This window comes from Pinus tabuliformis, chromosome 2_1 (assembly GCF_031772625.1).
Source record: "Pinus tabuliformis cultivar Carrire ecotype Pingquan chromosome 2_1, CPIR1, whole genome shotgun sequence".
Taxonomy (NCBI): domain Eukaryota; kingdom Viridiplantae; phylum Streptophyta; class Pinopsida; order Pinales; family Pinaceae; genus Pinus; species Pinus tabuliformis.
In genome coordinates this window covers 162,053,466-162,077,226 of record NC_142299.1, presented here as the reverse complement: position 1 = coordinate 162,077,226, position 23,761 = coordinate 162,053,466, and the positions used below count along the sequence as shown (strand labels likewise).

At 37.7% G+C, this 23,761-nt stretch overlaps 1 protein-coding gene across 1 annotated transcript in view; it reads left to right on the top strand.

The window, feature by feature from the left end:
• The window catches only part of LOC149199230 (uncharacterized protein At4g15970-like), a 118,126-nt gene extending 99,027 nt beyond the window's left edge, over positions 1–19,099 (top strand). The window contains exons 2-4 of the mRNA XM_089400498.1: positions 14,120–14,187; positions 14,355–14,744; positions 18,614–19,099. Of these exons, the coding sequence (XP_089256624.1) occupies positions 14,120–14,187; positions 14,355–14,744; positions 18,614–19,099 (944 nt within the window). The remainder of the gene's footprint in view (positions 1–14,119; positions 14,188–14,354; positions 14,745–18,613) is intronic.
• The last annotated feature ends 4,662 nt before the right edge of the window (positions 19,100–23,761 follow it).

The window sequence follows — 23,761 nt, the reverse complement described above, 5'->3', positions numbered from 1 at the left end:
CTCAACTAGGAATTATTAATTTCACCAGCATTTACCCTAAAAAATGTTCAGCTTCTAACCTCTCCAGCAACTAGCCCAATGCCTGAATTTATAGTGCAATGGAGGGAGGTTACTAGGTCCTCCTTCAAAGGGACAAAGCCCTCCTTCAAAGGAATAGCTCCTCTCATCAAGGGATTAGCTCCTTCTCTTTTGGGATGCATGAACCACCTAAGAGCGCAAATCCACGTCAAATTCCTTCTAGAATCATCTAGAATTAACCCAAAGTGAGTTTTTTAGAATAAACTTGCACCTTTTTGACTTTCACAGGGGTCTGCACCCACACCTTTAGGGACAGAGCGGGCAGGTCTGCAGTTTTTGTAAACAGAAGGTGCAGGACCATAGGTAATAGTGAGAGAAAGTGCGGAACCAGAGTTTCATTGATTTTTAAAGTATTTCTCTTATTTCCAAAGCTTGACTTGAAGTGCTGAGGTCTGAGACTTGCTTAGGAGGACAGTACAAGTGATGATAGACCCATACTGACTGCAAATAATCATGGTGACGATCTTTTTGTGTAACAATAATTAAAAAGGAGAACTAGAAAATTATAAAGCATTACTTGTCGCAAAAGGTTTTACGTAGCAGGAAGGCATTGATTATGAGGAAACTTTTGCTCCTATAGCTAAATGGAACACCGTCTGATTCACACTTGCATTGGCCGCTCAGAAAGGATGGAAAGTTCATCAAATGGATGTGAAAAGTGCTTTTCTCAATTGGGATTTATAGGAAGAAGTGTATATGTCACAACCACTAGGTTTTCAAATTAAAGGGCAAGAACATAAAGTCTACAAATTGATCAAGGCTTTATATGGATTAAAACAAGCTCCTCGAGCTTGGTATGCAAAGATGGATGAATACATTAAGAAAGTTGGTTTTCAACGAAGTGAATCTGATGATACTTTGTATGTGCGACAACAGGGAAAATATCTGGTAATTCTTGTTATGTAGATAGATGATTTGATCATTAGAGGCAACCATGATGATCATATTGCATAGGTGAAAAAGAAGATACATGCAGGTTTTAAGATGAAAGATTTGGGATTACTTCACTACTATCTTAGAGTTGAAGTCTTCCAACGTCCACATCATATTTTCATTTCTTAGACTAAGTATGCAGCAGAGGTTCTTCAGCGATTGGGCATGCAGGATTGCAAGCCTGTTCTCACCCCAATGGAGCAAAACTTAAAACTTTCAAAATTTGAAGGGGGGGGAAGGTGGATAGTACCACTTACAGACAGTTGATTGGCAGCCTGATTTATTTGACAAATACTCATCCTGATCTATCTTATGCAGTCAGTATTCTTTCACGTTTTATGCAGGAACCACGAGACAACCACTGGAATACATCGAAAAGAGTTCTTCGATATATCCAAGGAACAAAATATTTTGGTCTTCTTTACACAAAGACTAAAAATTTTCTACTTGGTGGATATTCTGATGCCGACTTTGCATTGAGTATTGATGATCGAGCATCAACATCAGGTTATTTAATGAACATGGGGTCAGCAACAGTTTCTTGGAGTTGTAAGAAACAAGCTACAGTGGCCACTTATTCCGCAGAAGTAGAGTACATTTTAGCATGGGAAGTAACATGTGAAATTGTTTGGTTGCGCCGAATTTTGCAGGACTTGGGAATTTCTTAGGCATAAGCTACATCATTATTCGTTGACAGCCAGTCAGCCATCAAACTTGCCAAGAACCCAGTTTTTCATTCAAAGACAAAGCATGTGGACACCAAGTATCATCATATCAAATCTCTCATTGCCAAAGATGTCCTCAAGCTAGTTTATTGTCCTTCCGAAGATCAGATCTTCGACATTTTCACAAAACCACTTGGTAAAATAAAATTTACTAAGTTCAAGGATGAACTTGGTATCTGTTTTAATGTTTGGATCATAGGGGGGAATGTTAGATGATCCAAAAATACAATTTTATCATAGGTTATAAAATTAAAATAAAATAATTATTAATTTAAGATATTAAATTAATAATTATTATTCTAAAATGTTTAATTATTTAGAATTAGTATATTGTTGTAACTATATATGACTCTCCAAATGTGTCGTATCTTAGGCTCCATTTTAGGAGATTTGTTAGCTAGTTGGTTTGAATAGCATTTATTGTAAATGGACACTTGTTATTTAATAAGTGATCCATAATTAGAGGTAGTTAGGACATGGAGCTTATAAATAGCTCATTGCAAAAGTGTTTGGATGTTTGGGTGTAAACTCTTGCAAAATCAAATTATGTAATTATTTTTTTCTGATTAATAAAGTTACGTGTCTGAGGACACTTCTACCATTATTTTAATGTAAGAACAAAGATCCATTGCTTTAGAAGGTTGTCCAATCGAAGGAAAGTATTTACACAAAGCTATTTATGAGAAGGAAATGCTGGCAATACTACATGCACTTAAGAAATGGCGATCTTACGTAATGGGAAGAAACTTCAAGGTAAAAAAAAATTATGATAGTCTTAAATACTTTTTGGAACAAATATTATCTTCAGAAAAGCAGCAAAAATGGGTCACAAAGATGTTGTACTATGACTTTGAAATCATCTACAAAAAGAGGAAGAAAAATGTTGTGGTAGATGCACTCTCAAGAAAGGATGAGGATGTGGAAGCATTTCTTTGTGCCATTTCTATTATCCAACCAGATTGGATAAATGAAGCAAGGGATGAATGGAAGAATGATGAGGATGTGTGGGCACTCATTCAAAAGATACAACAAGATCCCAGTACATCTGATACATTTACCTGGAAAAATGATTCGTTATGGTACAAAGGAATTGCACACCTCTCCCTTAGGAGGGCACTCAAGATTTCTAAAAACCTACCGCAGGGTTAAGAAGGATTTTTTTTGGGATGGCCTTAAATTAGATATTCAAAATCTTGTGGCGGAATTTTTGGTTTGCCAACAAAATAAAGTTGAAACAATTAAGGCCCCGGGACTATTACAACCCTTATCCTTTCCAAGCCAACGTTGGGAGGAGGTTTCAATAGATTTTATCACAGGTTTACCCAAGTCCGAAGGAAAGAGTGTTATCATGGTGGTAGTTGATAGACTTACCAAGTATGCACACTTTTGCGTGTTATATCATCCATTTAAAGCGAGTATAGTTTCTACTGAATTTATGGAAACAATTCAAAATCTACATGGAAACCCAAAGATTACTGTAAGTGACAGAGATCCCATTTTCACTTGAGATTTTTGGACATAATTATTTTCTTGTCTTGGGACTCAGTTAGCTCATAGCTCATCTTATCATCCTCAATATGATGGGAAAACTAAGATAGTAAACAAATGTTTGGAAGGATATATTCGTTGCTTTGTATCTGATAAACATACACAATGGGTCAAATGGTTACCTTTGGCTAAATGGTGGTATAACACTTCCTTCCATACTGCACCAAAAATGACCCCATTTATGGCACTTTATGGATATCATCCACCATCCATTACATCATATTTAAGAGAAAATTCTAAGGTTCAAGTAGTGGAAGATCACATCGAGCATCAACAACAAGTTCTCCGACACTTAAAGGATAACCTTACCTTGGCGCAGAATAGAATGAAATAGCAGGCAGATCAACATCGCAGCAAAAGAAGTTTTGATGTAGGTGATTGGGTATTCCTATGACTACAACCATATACATAAATTTCCCTCAAGAAAGCTAAGAAAGATAATAAATTATCACCAAAGTATTATGGTCCATACAAGGTGTTGCAAAAGACAGGTACTATGGCATACAAATTGGAACTTCCTACAGCTTCCCGAGTGCACCCAGTTTTCCATGTTTCATGCTTAAAGAAGGTTATAGGTGACAAGATTCTAGTTCAAACAATATTTCTAGAACATGATGAGGAAGGAAAAATTATATTGGAACCTGAAGTGATCAAAGAAACAAGAACTTGACAACTATGAAATCGATCAATTTCATAGTATCTCATTAAGTGGAAGAACTTACTCGTTGAAGATTCCACATGGGAGGATGAGAATTTTATACAGAAGCACCCATAACTACTCAAGCGTTGAGGAAAACACTTTTATGAAGGAAAGGAGCATGTTCGGTCCCTATAATACTAGTGATTCCCCCAATATTATTGTCATTGTATCCCTTATTATTATCGGTGTGCCCATATTGTCCCCATATTGTTATTATTGTGCCCCATAGAATCCCACTATTGTTATTTTTGTGCATTTATATTATTATTGTTAGGTTGGCTTGGTTATATTGTGTCCCCTTAGACTCCTATATATAGAAAGGAGGTTTTGTCATTTGAATCACCCAAGAATTGTTCATTTGTGTAATGTAAAGGAGGTTGCCCCCTCGAAGAGGCTGAATTATAAGGCGTCGATCTATCTTTTTATCTTTTTGTGAGTTGGTTTCCTAACAGAACTTGTCCATTCAGACAATAGAAATCAAGAAGATGCAGGATAAACTAAAGGAATTACAACATATGAAAGTAGTTGTAGACAATTCACATGCAGCTGAGTTGCAGAGGGAAAAAAGTCAAATTGAAGATTTGCAGAAAGAAATCAAAGAATCTTACCTTGGAAACAAACTAGGTTTGGCAAAGTAGATTTTATGGGAAGAGATTACTGAATCAGTCAAGGATATCTAGCCTGATCTCAAGATAATCTTTAATCAAAAAGACTTGTTGGATAAAGCACAAGAAGCTATTGAAACTATCTCCAAGGAAATTGAGGACATGCCAAAAGTTGCCACTGAGGTAATCAAGTTTCTAAATTCTAAAGATAGCTATGAGCTTGAAGAATTAGGTATAAATGACAGGACATCAACCATACTTGAAGTGAAGAAAATCATTACAAAGAAAAACTTCATTCTTGAGTTGGAGGAAAAATGCAACAATGTTACTGTCATAGTTCAATGATTTTTCAGTAGGATAGAACCCTTGAACTGCAAAGGTTTTCCCTCTATGCTTGTGATAAACGATAAATTAATGCCCATTGAAGATTATATTCAAAAGCTTACAGAGGTAGGTACCAATACAGCGTCAGTTTCAAACATAAGAGGCATAACAACACCAAGGGTTGTGTTGAATGCACTTAGAGATGCCTTTTTCATTCTAAATGAAATCAGACATATATTTCCAATAAAACCCACTTTTACTAAATATATAGAAATGGATGAAGTTTACCGAATGGTAACTAAGTTATCTATCCCAGATAAGAAACGTTGGGAATAGTTAATTGATTTACTTGACTAAAAAGAGGATCAAACAACATTCAGTGTTTCTAGGAAAAGTCATCAATAATTCAACAATTTTTAGTTTTTCCAGGAATAGTTATCAACAATTCAACACTTTTCAAATTTTCCAACAATAGTCATCAACAACTCAACACCAAAATAGTGACAGATTGACTATCGGTTTATAAGCCTAAGTTTGTATTGATCTATTTTTGTAGATTTTTTAAAGATATTTTCTTAGCTCTAAGATTGTAAAAATAACTCCCTTCCACGAGTTATTAAGGGTTTCACCCTTTGAAGAAACATTTGTAAGCATCAAATTTACTTGGATTTTTCTGAATCATTAATACAAAAGCTAATAATTCTGAGTTTTGATTCATACAGTTTGTGTTCCTTGTAAGTTTTCCAGTTTTCATTTATTGTGTTCTTTCTTCATATTCTTAAGTTTTACAAAGATAAACAAGTAGGAATAGTTGGGATTCAATTTACTCCTATAAGCTTCTAAAGTGATCACCTTTAAAGAGAATGAATTATATAAACTATTTGTTTAACTAATTCCTTGTAAATCATAAAATCATCAACATCCTTTGTAATCTTAGGCATATTCTATTAAACTTTTTGAACAGTGTTTGAAGGTTTTCTTACTTGTGATTATTTAATTTTCTATTTGAAAATTGTAATAATCATATCATCTTTCAGTTTCTGCTCCTCACTAAACAAGTTATATAACTGTGTGGATTTTAATAGCAACCCTCTGTTTAAATATTAATACTATTCAAAAAGGTTAGGCATGGTTGTTTTAAATATGTTTCATACATTGGTCCTCAAAAATTAAAACTAACCCCCCAAAACAAATATCTTACATTCCCTAGCATGATAGATGACCATTATCATCTCAGAGATACAACAGGTACAACTAAACTTTGACATTCCCATATTTGAGGGCCAAATAGATTGAAACGCCATAGATAAATGGTTAAAACTACGACAAGGATAGTTTTGTTCATGATTTTTCCAACCAGGAAAAGATTACTTTTTCTCTTCTCAAAGCTGCCCATCACGACAAGGAGTGGTGGGAAACCTACTGTGAGCATAAGGATGAAAGTACGACCTCACTGTTTTCAACCACTCCCACTTGGAATTCATTCTGGAATGCCATCAAGGAGAAGTACTACCCTGTCAAGAGCTATGAGGATAAATACATAAAGTGGATCATGTTGCAGCAGGGAAGGGACCATGATGTGCCAGAGTTTACCAATATTTTTCATACCCTTCGCACAAAGTTGGGTATCAAGGATTCTGAGAGACATTTGTTACTCAAGTATCGCAGCTACCTACACAGATACATCAAGGATGAGATGGAGTTCTTGAACATCTTATCACTCGAGACAATGTACCGATATGCCATCAATATTGAGAAGAATTTTAAACAAAAGAAGCGAGACTTTGGATCTGGGAATATGAGCCTGTTGGCATTATGATTCAAGTGTTGTCCTTGATGGCAACTCACTCAGTGGATGGTACAGGTGCTCAGAGGTTGGTACAGGTGATGGCAACTCAATCAGAAGACAGATCTCAGTACAGCATGCCAAGGAAGCTCATACACGCCGTTTCGTTAAGCCCAAGTCGCGTGTACACGCTAGTTCGATTCAGAAAAAGCGCGTGTATGTGGAAAGGTTCCTTTGGTTCATGGTGGTTAGTCCTTGGAAGTTGTGCCTATGATTTCGGACCATTATGTCTCGACGGGCGTGTCGATCCCTAGTTTTAAAGTTGATGGTATTGTGTTACTATGGTTTTGGCTCTTGGTATTGAGAAAGGCCTAAGGCTATATAAGGAGAAGAAGATCATTAGGCAAATATCATCTTTCGACAAGGCTTGAATATCTAAGAGAGAAAGAGATCTGATATGCAGGTTCTGAGTTGCTTGATCTAAGTCAAGGAGAGATCACATCGGTTGATGGAAGACTAGATCTAAGGATAGATCGGGATCTAATGGTTTGAAATGCACTATCATGATATGGTTGATTATGCGTATTTCTAGATCTGCATATTGTCGCAATGTTACGTTCTGGGTCTAACTAATATCTGGTACAGCTGCAAATTGAGAAAGTTTATTTTTAGATCTGTACGCAGGTTGGCTTCGGTAAAAGAGCGTGTACACGCGGGTTCTGCTCATTAAAGTAGCGTATATCTTTTGAAGCTTGATTTTGGGTTTACAGTGGGGTCTGACTGTTATTGCAGAGTTCTGTAGTCTGCTCTGTGTTCTGGTAACTGGTGTTTGACAGGGTTCAGTGGTTCAGTGACTCAAAGTTTGGTTGTCTTATATGATCTGTTGTGGAAATTGAATGAATTGTGGTCTTCAGATTGTAATGTTGTGCTTCAGGAATATCCAAGTCTGAAAATGTATGAAAAGTGATACCTGGAAGAAGGAAGATTGTAGGTCAGCACCTACGTACTAGTATCTTGGCTAGTACAAGAGCAAAGGGGGTTGGAGCTCCCTTCCAAGGAAGTTTGGAGAACGAGAGAAGGTTGAAGCCTTCTGCAGGTTGTAGCCTGCGTACTGGTATAAGGCTGCACCAGTACAAAAGATTGTAAACTGAAGTTTCATATTAAAGAAAGATAGAGACAACTTGCAGCAGGTGGTTTTCACCCACATTGGGTTTCCACCTTATATCTTGGTGTTCATGTGTGTGGCTTTTTATCTGTTCTGTTATACTGCACATGTTTACTGTTAATATGATGAATAATGTCCTGATACACTTAATTGAAGAATAAGCTAACTAAATTGTGAGTTTTCTGCTTATACGCTGTTTTACTTCGTCACAGTAGCGTGTACACGCTGGTTCACTTAACTGAAGTAGCGTATATGTTTCTGGGCATAGAAAAAGTTTGATTACTCTGATAATACTGATTCACCCCCCCCTCTCAGTATTATTTCCAACAGAGCCAAGGGAAAGGTGCCCCCAAACTACAGAACAAAGGAAAAATCCAAGGTAGGATGGCCCAGGATAGCCCACCAAAGCCACAAGAAAAGGAAAACACTAAGAAGTAGAAGAAGGACACAAGAAAGTGGTGTGAGTTCCATAAGAGCTCCACTCACAACACAAGTGAGTGTCAAGCCAAGAAATCACTAGTGACTGAGATGAAGGCTTTAGAATCAAATGCATGTTCGAACTCTAAGTTAGAACCCGATGAGGGTAATGCCAAAGGGAAGCAGATTATCAATGCAGAGCCCAATGCCACTGATGCCACCACAAAGATCTAGAAGGAGGAACCCAAAGATCCGAAGGAGGAGGAGCATCTCTTCCACTCCTAGATGTGGGTAAAGGGTTCCCCGCTATAGTTCACTATCAACAATAGGAGCTAGAAGAACCTCATTGTAGCAGAGGTTGTGAAGCAGCTGGGCTTACTGACCACAACACACCCACAACCATACACCATTGGGTGGCTTCACCAAGTACAAGATCTTCACGTGATCCAATAGTGTCACCTTCCATACAAAATCAAGCACTTCACAGATGAGGTATTATGTGACATTGCTCCCCTTGATGTTTGTGATGTATTTTTAGGCCAACCATACTTGTGGAAGCGACATGCTATGTATGAGTCAAGGACTCATGCTATTATTGTTACCTTGGGAAATAATTTGTATAGGACACCAAAGGTAGCACCACATACCACCATCTCTCTGGTTATTGAAAAACAATGTTGTAAGCTCATTTCCAAAACCAAGAATTTTTTTCCCTAATGATACCTCCTCAAGGAAAGAAGAAGACGGTGTCCACGACCTCCAGACAAGGCCCCTTTGCATGACAACAACAGATGGATAAATTTGTAGAGGAGTATGAGGACATCCTCACCTCCCCCCCAGGGGTGCCTTTGGACTGTCAGGTCAAGCACTCCATCGATCTAACCCAACGTGCATCGTTGCCCAATGGACCAATCTATCGACGCTCCATTCTAGAGAATGATGAAATGAAGAGGCAGATTCAAGAGCTGTAGTAGAAAGGTCACATCTGGCCGAGTTCATCACCCTATGGGAGCCCGATCATGTTGGTAGAGAAGAAGGATGGAACTTGGAGACTCTGTATTGACTATCGGGTGCTGAACAAGATCACTATTTATAATAGGTACTTGATACCACAGATTGATGACCTTTTGGACCAACTCAAGTGGGAAAAATATTTCAGCAAGATTGACTTGAAGTCCAGATATTACCAGGTACCATTCAAACCCTCTGATGTGTGAAAGACTGCCTTCAACGCCAAGGAGGGCCTTTTTGAATGATTGGTTATGTTTTTTGTGTCGGCGAATGCTCTTGCAACCTTCATGGGGTTGATGGATGACATCTTGCAGCGATTAACCAACTCACTTGTAGTGGTATACTTGAATGAAATCATGATCTTCAACTAGATTTAGGAAGAGCACCTCCACCACATCCAACAGGTTCTCCAAACACTGTGGTGACACAAGTTGTGTGCCAATTTAGAGAACTGCAATTTTGGCATGACCCAGGTACAGTATCTAGGATACATTATTGATGAACAGGGGGTGCATGTGGATCCATCCAAGATCCAAGTCATTCGAGATTGGCCAGCCCCAACCACTCTGACAGAGATCCACAACTTTTTGTGTCTTGCCAATTTCTATTGCAGGTTCGTGTTGGGGTTCTCTCATATCACTTGGCCCTTAAATAAGTTCACCAAGGGAGGAGCGAAAGAAAAATTCTTGTGGCCTTAATCTCAATAGAAGGCATTTGCAGAGTTGAAACATTGCCTCTGCTCTGCATTAGTTCTCACATTACCAGAATTGCAATAACCATTTGAGATTGAGACAAATGCCTCTGACTATGCTATTGGGGTAGTCCTTACTCAACAAGAAAATCTAGTGGAATATCACAATGAGACACTTTTAGACACAGTCCAGAAGTATCCCACTTATGACGAAGAGATGTATTCCATTGTGTAGGTCTGCTAATAATGGAAGCATTAAATTTTGGGGATGGAAATGGTCATCCACTCAGACCACTAACCCCTGCAGTTCATATAGATGCAAGGGAAGTTGCAGAATGATCTCCATCAGAAGTGGCCCACATACTTGCAATAGTTCCATTTGAATATCAAGTACAAGAAGGGCATCACCAATAATGTTGCAGACTACCTCAGTTGACCACCGATAATGGTGTTAACCACCTTGCTCAACTCTTGTGGGAACAAGACTTCTAATTGGCCACTTCTCTACAAAAGCGCCCCAAAATTTGGCCACACATACCATACGCTCTTGGAGGGTCAACAAGTTTCATATTTTCACCTCCAAGATGCTCTGTTATGCTACCTAGGACACCTTTGTGTTCCTTCAAGCGAGCATTCCAAGATGATTTGGGAAGCACACTACAGTCAGGCTATTGGGAATTTCGCAATCGAGAAAATAGTGGTAGTGCTGCAGAAGTATTTCTATTGGTCGAAGCTTCAACAACATGTTGGGAAGTACATCAGATCATGTACTTCCTGCACCATTGCCAAACTGACCATCAAGAATAAAGATCTCTATACTTCACTACCTACCCACAGTCGACCTTGAATCCATCTCCATGGATCACATGTTGGGCCTTCCTTCTACTAAGCATGGAAATGACTATGTTTTTTTGGTCGTCAATAGATTCTCGAAGACGTCCATTATGGGAGCCTACAAGAAGAATATCACAACAGAAGCCACTATTAAACTCTTCTTTAAACGAACAAGTGTGGGTACACTTTGGGATTCCATAGTCTATCATCTCAGATCAGGACAAAAGGTTCCTCAGTATATTTTGGTATAGTCTTTGGTTGATGCTAGACACCGAGCTCACTAAGTCCACAACTTTCCATCCCCAAACTGATGGCCTGACAGAGGTCATCAACAAGATGATTGTACACATTCTACACATGTACAACTCAAAGCATCCACGCACATGGGATGAGAACCTCCCCTATGTCTAGCACAGCTATAACCGGGCTCTTCAAAGCTTGACTTGCCATGTACCTTTTCAGGTGGGCTTGGGATTCCAACCATTATGTCCCATTGATGTGACCATACCATTTGCAGTGACTTAGGCAAATTCAGCTCATGTCTAGTCCGAAGTCGACAAGGAAAATAACTTCATTGAGCACATTCAACACATCCTCCAAGAGTTCTATAACATATTGGAAAAAGCCAATGCTATGTACAAGCAGTGGAATGATCAGCATCGGGTGTCACACAAGTTCCAGGTTGGTGACAATGTTTGGCTACATTTGCAGAAGGAGTGCCTCGTTGGGCCCCACCCCAAGATTCACTTACTTCGATATGGGTCATACACCATCACCAAAGTTGTGGGAGATAATTCTTTGGAGCTTATCATTCCCCCATTCCTTGGCCTGCACCTAATGTTCAATGTGGATCGCCTTCGACCGTACTTTACACCATTACTGGACACATCTGACATTGCAGAAAAACTCACACCAACAAAGTTAAATCTAGACTGAATGGAATAAGCTGGAACTAATCGGATTATTGACATGTAGATAAAGAACACTTGCTAGAAGAATATCCCACTGTATCGAGTTGTCAAAGCTGGCTAACCCCTGCACCAAGAAAAATGCCTCAGTAGGGACCAAGTTCAACAGAAGTTTCCTCATTTCATGGAGGAACTCAACGCAATGGAGACCATTGCTTCTTAGGGGGGAGGTCTGATCCAGGTGTATATTGGTGGCCACCCGCCTATTCCACTTGGACCTTCACCATTGTTCTTTCAGTTTTTTTTCAGTTTCCTTAATTGTAGCACAGTTTACTATTTTTTGCAATTTTTCAGGACTTGGACTTGTGGAGTCGTTTTGAGGCTCTAAATGACGTTTTTTTGGAAAAATGAAATCCAACAAACTGAAAGAAAGTTGCATTAGAAACTATAGTCCTCAGAGAGATCTTTTCAACGAGGTATCATACATGTGAAATAGAGATAATGTGACCAAGTTACGACCCCAGGAAGTTGGTTGTCCAACTAACGCCAATGGGGCCCATAAGCTCTTGTTGTTACATCTCCTTGAATTAGGGTTTTCTCTTATTGGTCAATAATAAAATGTCCTTAAGCCTCATTGTAGCTCAATTAGGAGGCACGTAGCTGCCAGATCTCTTCTCAGAGATAAGCTACCATCACCCAAGCTAGTCTTATTTCCATTCTATTTGTAATCATATTTGAGTATTTGATATTAAAGAAATGAAGTGTTATTTCCATTGCATCTCTATATTTATGGTTATATCTGTAATTTCTTGTGTTCTTATTTAAATCCAGATCAACTCCTCTCCCTATCCCTCTCTTCATTTGTCCTCTCCCCTTTCTTTTTGTTTATCTCTATCTCTCCCTTGTCACTCCCTCTATCTCTCCACCTCTATCACTCTATGTCTTTGTTCTTCCATCCCATATATATATATATATATATATATATAAAACAAATTTAATATTGTATTAATAGGAATATTAGATTTAATAATAATAATAATAATCTTTTAATATTAATATTAGGGTTAATAATGTTTTTTTTATTGGTATTAAAAATAATTGTGTCCAAGGTATTTAGCCCATAAGCTTGCTAGAGTTGTCTTTAGTGGGACTTTTTGGAGTTTCTAGTGTCCCAATCGGATGGAAAAATTTGTGGTGAAATTTTGATTTTTGTTATTTAAACTAGTTTTTTTATTGTATATATGGATTTAGCACCTTGAAAAACCCTTAGGGTACTTCTACTGTGCACGGGTTACCCATCAAACTTGTGATTTCAATCAATTCCTGTGGGATTTTAGATAAATTAGACCCTTCCACCTGAGAAACTTTGAAAAAGTCGCACTAAAGATCATAGGTATAATTAGATGTTGATTTCTAATCATATTTGGTATATCTTATTTATTTACCATACCTCTTTATACCTTTTTAATGTTTTTTTATTTACCATGCATCTTTTATAAATATGGTATTTGACCCATGGTATTTGGCCTATTGTATTAATAATAATTTGATCCATGGTATTTGGCCCATATGCTTCACCTAAATAAAACCTCTTTGTTGAGTTTTTGTAAATATAAAAAGATTTATAGAGTAAATAAAAAATAAAAGAAATTATTTCTTTACTATACCTCTAATTTATTTATATTTTATTTATTTATTTATATATTTTCTAATTTATTATATTTTTATTTATTTACTCTTTTTAAATTTATATTGTATTTATACATAATAATAATTAAATTAATTTTTAAATAAAACCAGTATTAAATAATTATTAAATATTAAACCTTACGGTTTAAATATTTACAAATTTACCCCTACCCCTACTAAATTACTAAATGTAGAAGACTTCTAACACCACAATTTAAACTATCGCTCAATGTAGCACCATGCTTCGGCCCTATCTATCACTATATGGTCAATTTGATTAATTAAACCATCATAAGACCAAATCAACCACTCAATTTTTGGCCAGATCGATCCACTAATTAACACAATTAATTAATGACCAGATCCATCCATTACATGAATCACTATAATTGTGAATGTGTTCACATTGAGCAAAGGTCGATTCGACATTGCTTAGACCGATCACAACACTACCATGTGTATTTACCATGGTCGAATACCAAAGTCAGGAAATTTAATATGATCCCTCTTGCAAAATATTCATTAATGCATCCATGTAACGTAAGTTTTATGGAAACTAGCATTAGACATATATAAATATGATAGTAGAAGCTCTTCCCACACCAAGTCGGGTGTGCAGAAGGTGCAGAATGGAATCTCTGAAAACCATCAAAGACCTAACCCTTGTTCTGTGTTTATGTCTTGTTTTACTACTTTCTTATGTAGAAGTAAGAAGATCAGGACCCATTTTCACAGCAGACTTTTGGTCTGCATCACACACTAACACTACTTTGGTAAGTTCAGATATGAAATTGATGCCTATTAATGATTTTATATTTTTTATCCTCGGAATGAGCTTCAATCTATATGCTAATTTGTAAGATAGATTTTGATTTTCTAAAGATTCATTAGTCAGATTTTTGTAACAAATCACTAGGTTGTTTTGCTTGCTTGAGTGCAGAAGCCAGTGGAACGCCCTCTGCTCAGCAGTGATGCAGACGAGCTGGAGATTGCTCTGGCCAAGGCTTCGATGCCAAACAAAACGCTGATCATGACAGCAGCGAACAAAGCATGGATGGAACCCAACGGCCTCATAGACTTGTTACTGGAGAGCTTTCGCATTGGCGAGGGAACAGAAGGCCTGCTGGACTATCTCCTCATCGTTGCGTTAGATGAGAAGGCCTTCAACCGCTGTAAGGAAATACATCCCCATTGCTACGATTTAAGGACAGAAGGGGTTGATTTTTCAGGCGAGAAATCTTTCATGACTGAAGATTACTTGAAGATCACTCAGAGAAAAATAGAATTCTTGAAGGATGTGGTAGAGCACGGATTCAGTTTCGTCTTCACCGTAAGTTTACTTTTCAAGTTTACAACTTTACATCTCTTACCTGTTGAAATATTAATTTTTACTTGTTTTAGTTGTGATTTTCTATATAAAGAGTTTGTTTCTATTTTATAGTACTGGTTTTGTGTTGTTGAGATATTCTCTCAACTAAAAGATTGTATATCTAAAATAGTTTTCCTTTCCTGAGACAATACTCCTATATATATGTAAAATTGCATATCTGATTAATAAAAGATATAGATTCCTTTGTAAAATTTATCATCGTATCAGAGACCTGAACCCCTGGCCCCTCCTGGGCTTGGCCCGTCTTGGGCTGAGAGAAATAAGTAGAATAAAATTTTCGTAAATGTTTGTTTGTCCATCACCCTCGGTTGGCCAGCCCAGCGGTGGTTGTGGCGACTCACCCCTGAGATCTGAATTATGGAATTATGGATTGAGCCTGCCGACTGGTGCAAGAGCCGAAGAGTAGAGGGCGTGGTTGTTGTGAATGTGTTTTTGGAGCGGTGGCCCGTCGTGGAAAAGATCGCTTGTGTGTGCGCCGAGCAAGCGGCGGATTGGAGATCGCTGGTGTGTTGAACTGGACAACCTTTGGGTTCATCACGCAGGGAGTTCTGCACGCAGCCGCTTGCGCGGCTGCAGAGGGCTAGCAGTGAACATTCCATGAGTGTTGTGGTATGAATGCCCTGAACTTGTGCCGGAATCCGAGACCTCAAGAAGCCATCACCGGTTTGAGGAGATTGGCTGGCGGATGCATTATTGTGCAGCAACGAAAGGTTAGATTGGAGACGGTGGTGGCATAACCCATCAAAAACCGGTCATAGCCTGGTGCCAAGCAAGTCGCAGCTTGGTGCCTTCGCCTGGGGGCTACTGTGGAAATCCCGATTCGGTTTGATTCATCCACGTAGACTTCATAAATACCGCGTTTTTGAAAATGAAAATGAGTTTTCGTGTTGTTGTTATCTTCATCGGTGCGCTTGAATGACAAGGAAGAAGCGTACAGTGATGAGAGCGACCGTGGACAAGAATTGGGGAGCAGGTGCTCGGTTTTCCTTGCACAGATATGCTCCTGAATTGTCATCATTATCAGTGTTATCTTATTCCAACGAAGAAAGAATGACAGACATCTCCCCTCTTCTTCCTGCGTCCGTGCTGTGAAATCTGGCGGACAAGTTCTATGAGAAGCGCAAAAAAAAACGCGGCCTTGGAGGTTGAAGGAGTTGTCAGAACATTGACTGCTGCTGGTGACCATGAAAAGATATCGGCAATAATCAATTTTCTGGCTGTGACAACTGTTGGTTTGGCAGCAGAAGCTGCTCAGCATCTAGAGCAAATTGTTCCACCTGTTCTCAACCTTTTTTTGTGATCAAGATAGCAGGGTCCATTATAATGCCGGTGAAGCCCTCTATAACATTGCAAAGGTTGCAAGAGGGGAATTTATTGTATTATTTAACCAATTTTTTGATGCGCTATGCAAACTTTCAGCAGATTCATATGCTGATGTTCAAAGTGCTGAACATCTTTGTTTTTGCTTTTGAGATCCGAGTTTTGGCCGGCCCGACACGGTTGGCAACTCTGTTAGCTAGCAACTGATGAAGGTTGTGAGGATCGATCCCGGGCGTATGCTCCAGCAGAGCATCTTCTATAACCAGAGAAGAAACTGGACGAGTTTTTTTTTTTGGGGTCTTGGAATAACCCATGCTGAACTTTTGACCCTGCAATTAAATTGAAGAGCTTCACTCTGGTCTCGACCAGTTTTTTTGTTGACTCATTGCAGAGGAAGTCTTATTTTGAGAGCCATTGTTTAAATTTTATTTTTTAGAAAGTGTTATGTGGGTGATGTAATTTTGGTTAAAATAATATAGTGGCATTTAGTTTGGTCAACTATTGTCACACAAATTTGTGTCTGTGTTGGAATTGGCTATTTCAACAATAGACAAATTTATTTGCAGGAATGCTTAACAACTAGATATAATGAAGACATGACAATGAAGACGACATTAGAGGAGCTGCACAAAGATTGGAAGATGATGGACAATGGAGTTTGTGTGAATTAGTGTGAGTTTGTGGAACAGATTCATGGTGTAGTATGAGTCACATATTGTAATTAGAACAAATCTACATGTCATATGCTCTTTTGTAATGGTTAGTTGTGGTCTTGAAATGTTTTATGTACCCACTGTAAGACCCAGAGAGGCATGCATACCCTTTGTTATGTGTTCCATCTATAAGAGAGTTTTAACACCCTGGAAGAGTTTGTCATGCGGGATGGATACACTTGGGTGAGCAGTATCGGTTTTAGACTCCATGAGCTGAAATTTTATAGCTAGGGGGAGTTCATCGAGAGTTTGGATGAACCATGTATGTGAAGGACTTCCTAATAGACTAGCAATTCTTCACCAGATGTAGATTTTGCAATTTGATATTGAGACAAGTACTCATTAAGGGGGTGTGTTGAGATATTAATTCCTACTTGTCTCAGTTGTGAATTTCTATGTAAAGAGTCTGTTTCTATTCTATAGGAGTGGTTTCCCTAGTTTGGTGTGAGGTTGAGATATTCCCTCAACTAACAGATTGTATATGCAATATAGTTTTTCTATCTTGAGACAATACACCTGTATATATGTAATTGCATATTTGATTAATAAAGGATATAGATTCCTTTGTGGAAGTTTATCATTAGTAGAGGCTGATAATAATTGGGTTGGATTAGGTTATAATGGATTTTAATGTTAGTAATTGCCCTAGGTTAGGTTATAATGGATTTTAATGTTGGTGTATGATATTGATTGATCCATAAAGTAAAGTGTAGATTTTTAGAATATTTTAAAATGATTAATTTTTAGAATATTTTAGAAGTGGGTTTTAGGCAGGACTTATATCAGTATACAGTCTGTAATACACTTAAACATGCGTTCACCAACCATGACTCAGAGAGAGTGCTAGTATATATTTGATCACATTGTATGGTTTAATTATTGTAAAGAAGATAAAATCTTAAAACAACTAGACTTCACCAAAACACTGATAGATGCCTGGAAACCGTGATCAGGGTTGATCCATCTTCCAATTGCAGTTTAGATGTGCCAAAACCAAGGAGGGATAGATGCCTGGAAACCGTGATCAGGGTTGATCCATCTTCCAATTGCAGTTTAGATGTGCCAAAACCAAGGAGGGAAATTGCTGCATTTTATTTGCTCTTTAGACTACTTCCTTTTTAAAATTGGGATGAGAAATTGAGATTAGGTATCTTTCTTGATAGTAAATTCATTCAATGCATCCCATTGGTATGGAGTATTATCTTTGCAATCTCTGGTAGGAAAGTTGCACATATGTACACTTTTACTATTATGTCTATTGCAGTTTGGGATAACGGTGTACTGAATATCCAATCAATATGAAAGTGGATATAACCTAAACTTGTGTCTATTACAGATCCAGCTAGCAGCGCACTGAATTTATAATGCACATAAGAATACCCATCTGATATTGTTACATTAGAATCAGTATAAGGATTCTGGGGCATGGGGCATGATATTGTTACATAAGAATCAATATAAGGATTCCCAACTTTGCTGGGCATGATAATGTTCTTGATCTTCTTTATAAGTAGCAGCCATAGATAATTGTAGATTCAAGGAATATTTTAGAATTTAATGATTAAGAAAGATCAAATAATTAACTTTAATTAATTAGATGCCAAAATATTTCCACAATTTACAAGATACAAATTGCAACATCCAGCTAGTACAAGAATGCCAAGTTGTAACATCTGGTTAGCATATTAGATTTGGTTGTAATTAGTATATTAAATTTCGTTGCATAAAATTTACATATAATCAACAATTTTATAAATTTTAAATAATATTGTGCAGGATGCAGATGTGCTATGGTTCCGAAGTCCATTCAGAAGGTTCTCAAGTGAGGCAGATTTCCAAATCTCTTGTGATATATGCGACTATGGTGCTGCAGATGTGAAAAACTTACCAAATACAGGTTTTACATTTGTTCGTTCCAATCAGCGAACAATCAAGCTGTACAATTTATGGTACAACTCCACCCAGCGTTACCCTGGGAAACATGATCAAGATGTGTTCAACGAGATGAAGTTCTTAAAAGAGTTTAACGAGATCGGGCTCAATCTATTGTTTCTTGATGCAGCGTACTTTAGTGGGTTCTGTGACACAAGAGCCACGTTAGAATACGTGTGCACTATGCATGCTAATTGTTGTATAGGTTTAAAAGCCAAGACTCACGACCTGAGAGCAACTCTTGAAGAGTGGATGTTATATAGGTTAGATGTTGCAAGAAGAAGTGAAATGCGCTGGAGGTCTCGAGATGAATGCAGAGCGTCCTTATAAGGGAAAATCATGTTATGTTCTCCATATAAAAATCTTGTTTCTTCATCGTTCTTTCATATTCATGCCAAGATCCTTGTAAGTTGATTTCAAAGCAATTGTCATGCACTCTTATTCCATTGCTAAACAAATTCATGTGTTTCCAAAAACTTAAAGAAATCATCGATCAAAATCCTGTGGCTAAGTGTCATTCATAGAAGATGCAATCAAGCATTCGAAATTTTTCCTTAGATGCATAAATATTGTTATTGATGTTTAATTTATGGTTTCATGAGGGGTCTTGTTTTCTTTGTATCACACCAGAGATAATTGTAGGTAGAAATTTATCAAGCAAATTAAACACCAAATATTAGGAACTTACCAGAATTTTAATGAAGGCATCAAGTTTATCCATTCATATATAGTGCAGTTCAGCCTAGACCTGTAGGCTAAAGGAAAACGAGCCCAAATGAAGATTTGTGTAATTGAGTGAAACCTTGAACAATTTTGAATGAAAGCAATATGAGATGATGCTCAACTCTGTGTTATATCGTTCTGTGTTATATGAGATGATGCCCATATCTGTATTATATTGTTCTTGATTAGGCCTCAAATCATCTTGTTTCTTCCACACAATACTTCACATTATGGTCCTCTAGAACCCCGAGTAGAATTCATGGCTCGTAGAAATGCGTGTGAGATTTTAGCTACTTACGCAAGGTTACACTGCTTATGCAGGGTTTAGCTACCTAAGCAAAGTTACGAGGGTGGACTAATTGTGATGGGGTGGCTCGATGGGATCCCGCATGTAAGACGTGCTTGGTGTATACTTGATTTGGAGCGGAATTGAGTGGGGATTGCCTAGTGTGGGTGGAGTTGGAGTGGGCATTGAGTAGGGTTTTGTAGGCCAATGGTGGTGGCGTGCTTGTGAGGTATTGGCTAGACTTGGAATTGGGTGGGCTTGATGTGCCCATTTTGTTGGTTTGGTTTTGATTTTTTAATTAGGATTATTATTTTAATTTAATATAATGTAATTATGGTAAAATCAAAAATAATATTAATAATAAATTTATTTAAATGTAATTCAATCTAAAGCATTTTAAACAAATATTTATTTAAGATAATTAAGTAATTTAAATAATAATAATAAAAACATTTTTTAGTAAGTATTTTTTTTAAATAACTAAATTAAATCTTAAACTTAAAAAAAAATTGCTAGGAAATAGAGTGCATACTAAATATATGAGGTGTTGAATGAAGCACTATTATTGAAACACTCATGCTTGCCCTTGGGCTCCACTTCTTTAGGGTAGTGATGAATCTATCAAGCATGGTAATTATGAAGATTGTCTTAGTTGATGTGTTGGGGTTTTTTGGACTTTCGATATGCTCCTTTGGTGTGATTATATCTATGTTATGAATGTTTTGGTGTCTACGCTCTTTTGAGTGATATAGTTTCCTTACAAAGGAATGATTTTAGTATTGATCAACTTGCATCTAAAAATCACCATTGTAATTCGACTTTAACTCAAAATACCCCTTCGTTCCTAGTGTTCAAGTACACTCTATTCCACCATGAATGAAAAATGTGGCATCATATCCTCAATGTTCAATTTCTTCTAAGAAGGGTCATTGGAACTCATGTTTTATTTCGCAGGACTTGGTCCGAGTAGTTGATAGAGTGATTTCTCTAATGGGGGCATGGTTGCCCTTGCTTCCCCTTGTTGATCCTTCTAGTTCTCATGATTTCTTGGATGCTGAATTGCCTTCATAGTATTATTACCTTGAAGCCATGACGATGGTTGATTGATCATACTTTCTTCCAAAACTAGAGACTATGTGTTTTATCTGTCAAAGGAGTCTTTGACCTAAGACTTATTAGGGGCTTATCTTAGATAATTGTAAGCCACAAGGTTGTGTGGTCCCATGTACCATATTGTACATATAAGGTATGATTTTTCAATTTTTGTATTCTATAACACAAGATTTTATGAGATTTTTATATATTATATGTACTAACTTCTAGCATAGTGTTTCTAATTATGTCTATATGACTTCAAATCCATCTTGCTTTGGTATGTTCATGTTGATCCACTCTGATAGGTATTGGATCTCAAAACTGGCATATATTTTGGGTTCACTGCCTTGCATTGTCCATTATTAGTTTCCTATTCAATTTTGGCCTTAGGATCGATCCTACCAAATTGTAACATAGAACCTTCTTGTGGTTTATAAGTGTCATAATTTGTGGGGTATATCCTACCTTATCATGTGTGCTCTAGGTAGTACCTTCTTGTAACTTGACACCCATACTAAAGTTTTCTTCATAGGCTTGGGAATCCTCTTTAGTCCTATCATGAATTTTCATTGAACGTACATATTTCTTCCTTGCTCTTAAACTGACTTGTACCTCCAAGACTCTTAAATCTTAGGTCATGTTATTGCATTGCATTTGACCACTTGTACTTTTGAGCATAATGCCAACTCTAGCTTGCCCTCTTATAAGTTAATCGACCATGCATTCTCTAAAGTACAAGCCTTGCATTTATTTATTTTGTGATTTGACACCCTTATCCTTAGAGGGAACATCCCCTGAATTCCCTTATCCAACATGTTTTTCCCTACATTGAGCATAGGAATGTTTCAAGCATTAGAATTAGTTTTCTTATCTGCAACCCTCATTCCCTCTATTGCATTAAAAGTAGTCTTTTATTATTTTCTATGATTTCATAATATGAAAAAGACAAATAAATATTTAAAAAAAAAGAGGGGATGGCAAAGATTTTCTTTCATGAATTTTCTAGTAGAGTTTCTTGGTTATGTGATATCAAAAATTCTTCCTTGGCTTATATTGATTTTCTTGCAACAATTTTGTACATAAAGCCATAGATTATGAATGGCATGCAAGGAAACAAAATGTGTTGCACATCAACAATTCAAGAAGGCATAAGATTCCCAGGAATAAGCATACTGGACACAATAGTGGCTTTGGCAAGAATGTTGCTAGACATATCAATCTTTCTACCCCATTCCTTTACAATTTCAAATGCTACAATTGTGGCGTTTTTGGGTACAAGGAAGAAAGCTATAGAAATTGATTTGAAAATGGGGTACTTAGGCTTCTTGTCTAACTTACAAGAGCCTCTCCCACCTCCAAAGCTTAAATATTCCCAAGTATTTATGATTAACCAATGTGGAATTAATAAGTGCTTGAAAATATAGGTGTATGTTTATGTTTATTTTTTACTGTTTATGTGCTTTAAAATTTTGTTGTTTACGCTGATACAACATATATATGATAGTAAACAATGCAGCAATAAAACAACATAGAAAACACCAATTTAATTAGGAGTTCACCCAAAACTCTTGGGCTACATCTCCATGAGCTCTAGTCAACTCCACTAGGCTCTCTGGGATTATGGCAAAGTCCTTCTACAAGCTCTGCAACTCAACTCCATTGGTTTACAGAGAACACAATGGGTTTAGACACCATCTTATCCCTGGCTCTGAAGCTATCAGATCTCTGGCCCTCGACTCTGGCTCTGGCTCTTGGCTCTAGCTCTAGCTCTGCCTCTGGCTCTTGGATCTGGCTCTTGGCTCTAGCTATAGCTCTTCGGCTCTCTCTTTGGCTCTGGCTCTTCGGCTCTGGCTTCTATGAGCTCTCAGCAGTGCGCTTGACCTCCAAGTGACTGTCTCAGCTACTCTACACATTAGCTTTTTGCTCTCTATGCTTTCTTTCTTTTGCTTTCTCCTTACTCACAATTGAGCTCTCTACCTCCTTTGAGGTACTTTTCTGGCTTTTCGGCTACCCGAGTTGTTTCTCTGCAATTCATTATCCCTCTGTGGCTCTGTGACTTCTCTGCTCCCTATCAGTTAGGCTGGCCATCTAACTTTGCAGCTATGTTCCTTTAAAATGCATCATTGCCTATAAAAACATCTGCTTGCAATGTGGCATGATGATCAGGAGTGGTTACAGAGGTTTCGAGGCCTTCTCATATGCAAAAACCCAAAAATTGAGAAAATCCCATTACACAGAGAATGTCTGCAAAATACACTATCGACAAGTGATTTTCGGACTTGAAATCCCATTCAATAACCCCTAAAAACCCTATTAGGTTTGCCATCAGGCAGCATATCGCATCGCATAAGTGTTTTGGGTAAAATCCAAAATACACAAGAAATACGGGAAAAACCCGACAAATCCTTTTTATTGCACTTGAAAATTTGTCGCATCCACCCTATAACCATATCGGGTCCACCTTGGGTCACTTTCACAAGCTCCACCATCAATCTGGGTGATTTCTGATCTAGCAGTCAACATGTGGTTTCAGGCGGCTTAGGAATACGAAGGTTACCCGCTCGAAAAGGTGGTTTTCCTCTCTCCTCTACCAGCCACACGTCGTTCATTGTATGGGATCAGGCGGAGCCGGCCCAATATCGCTTACCACTCAAGCCCCACCCGAAATCCCACTTTATCAGAACTCAAATAACATGGCGCTGCATTTATAATTCCCTTTCAGGTCCGCTTTATCACTTTCCTTTGTATTTTTGTTTTTACACCAAAAAGCGTTAATACAAAGAAAAGTTCCTTTTACCGGAACTCAAATTTTATTGGGTTGCACCTATGAAGTACATCGGGTCCGACGTTATCACCCCTTTTACATCACTATGATGCGATTTTGCAAT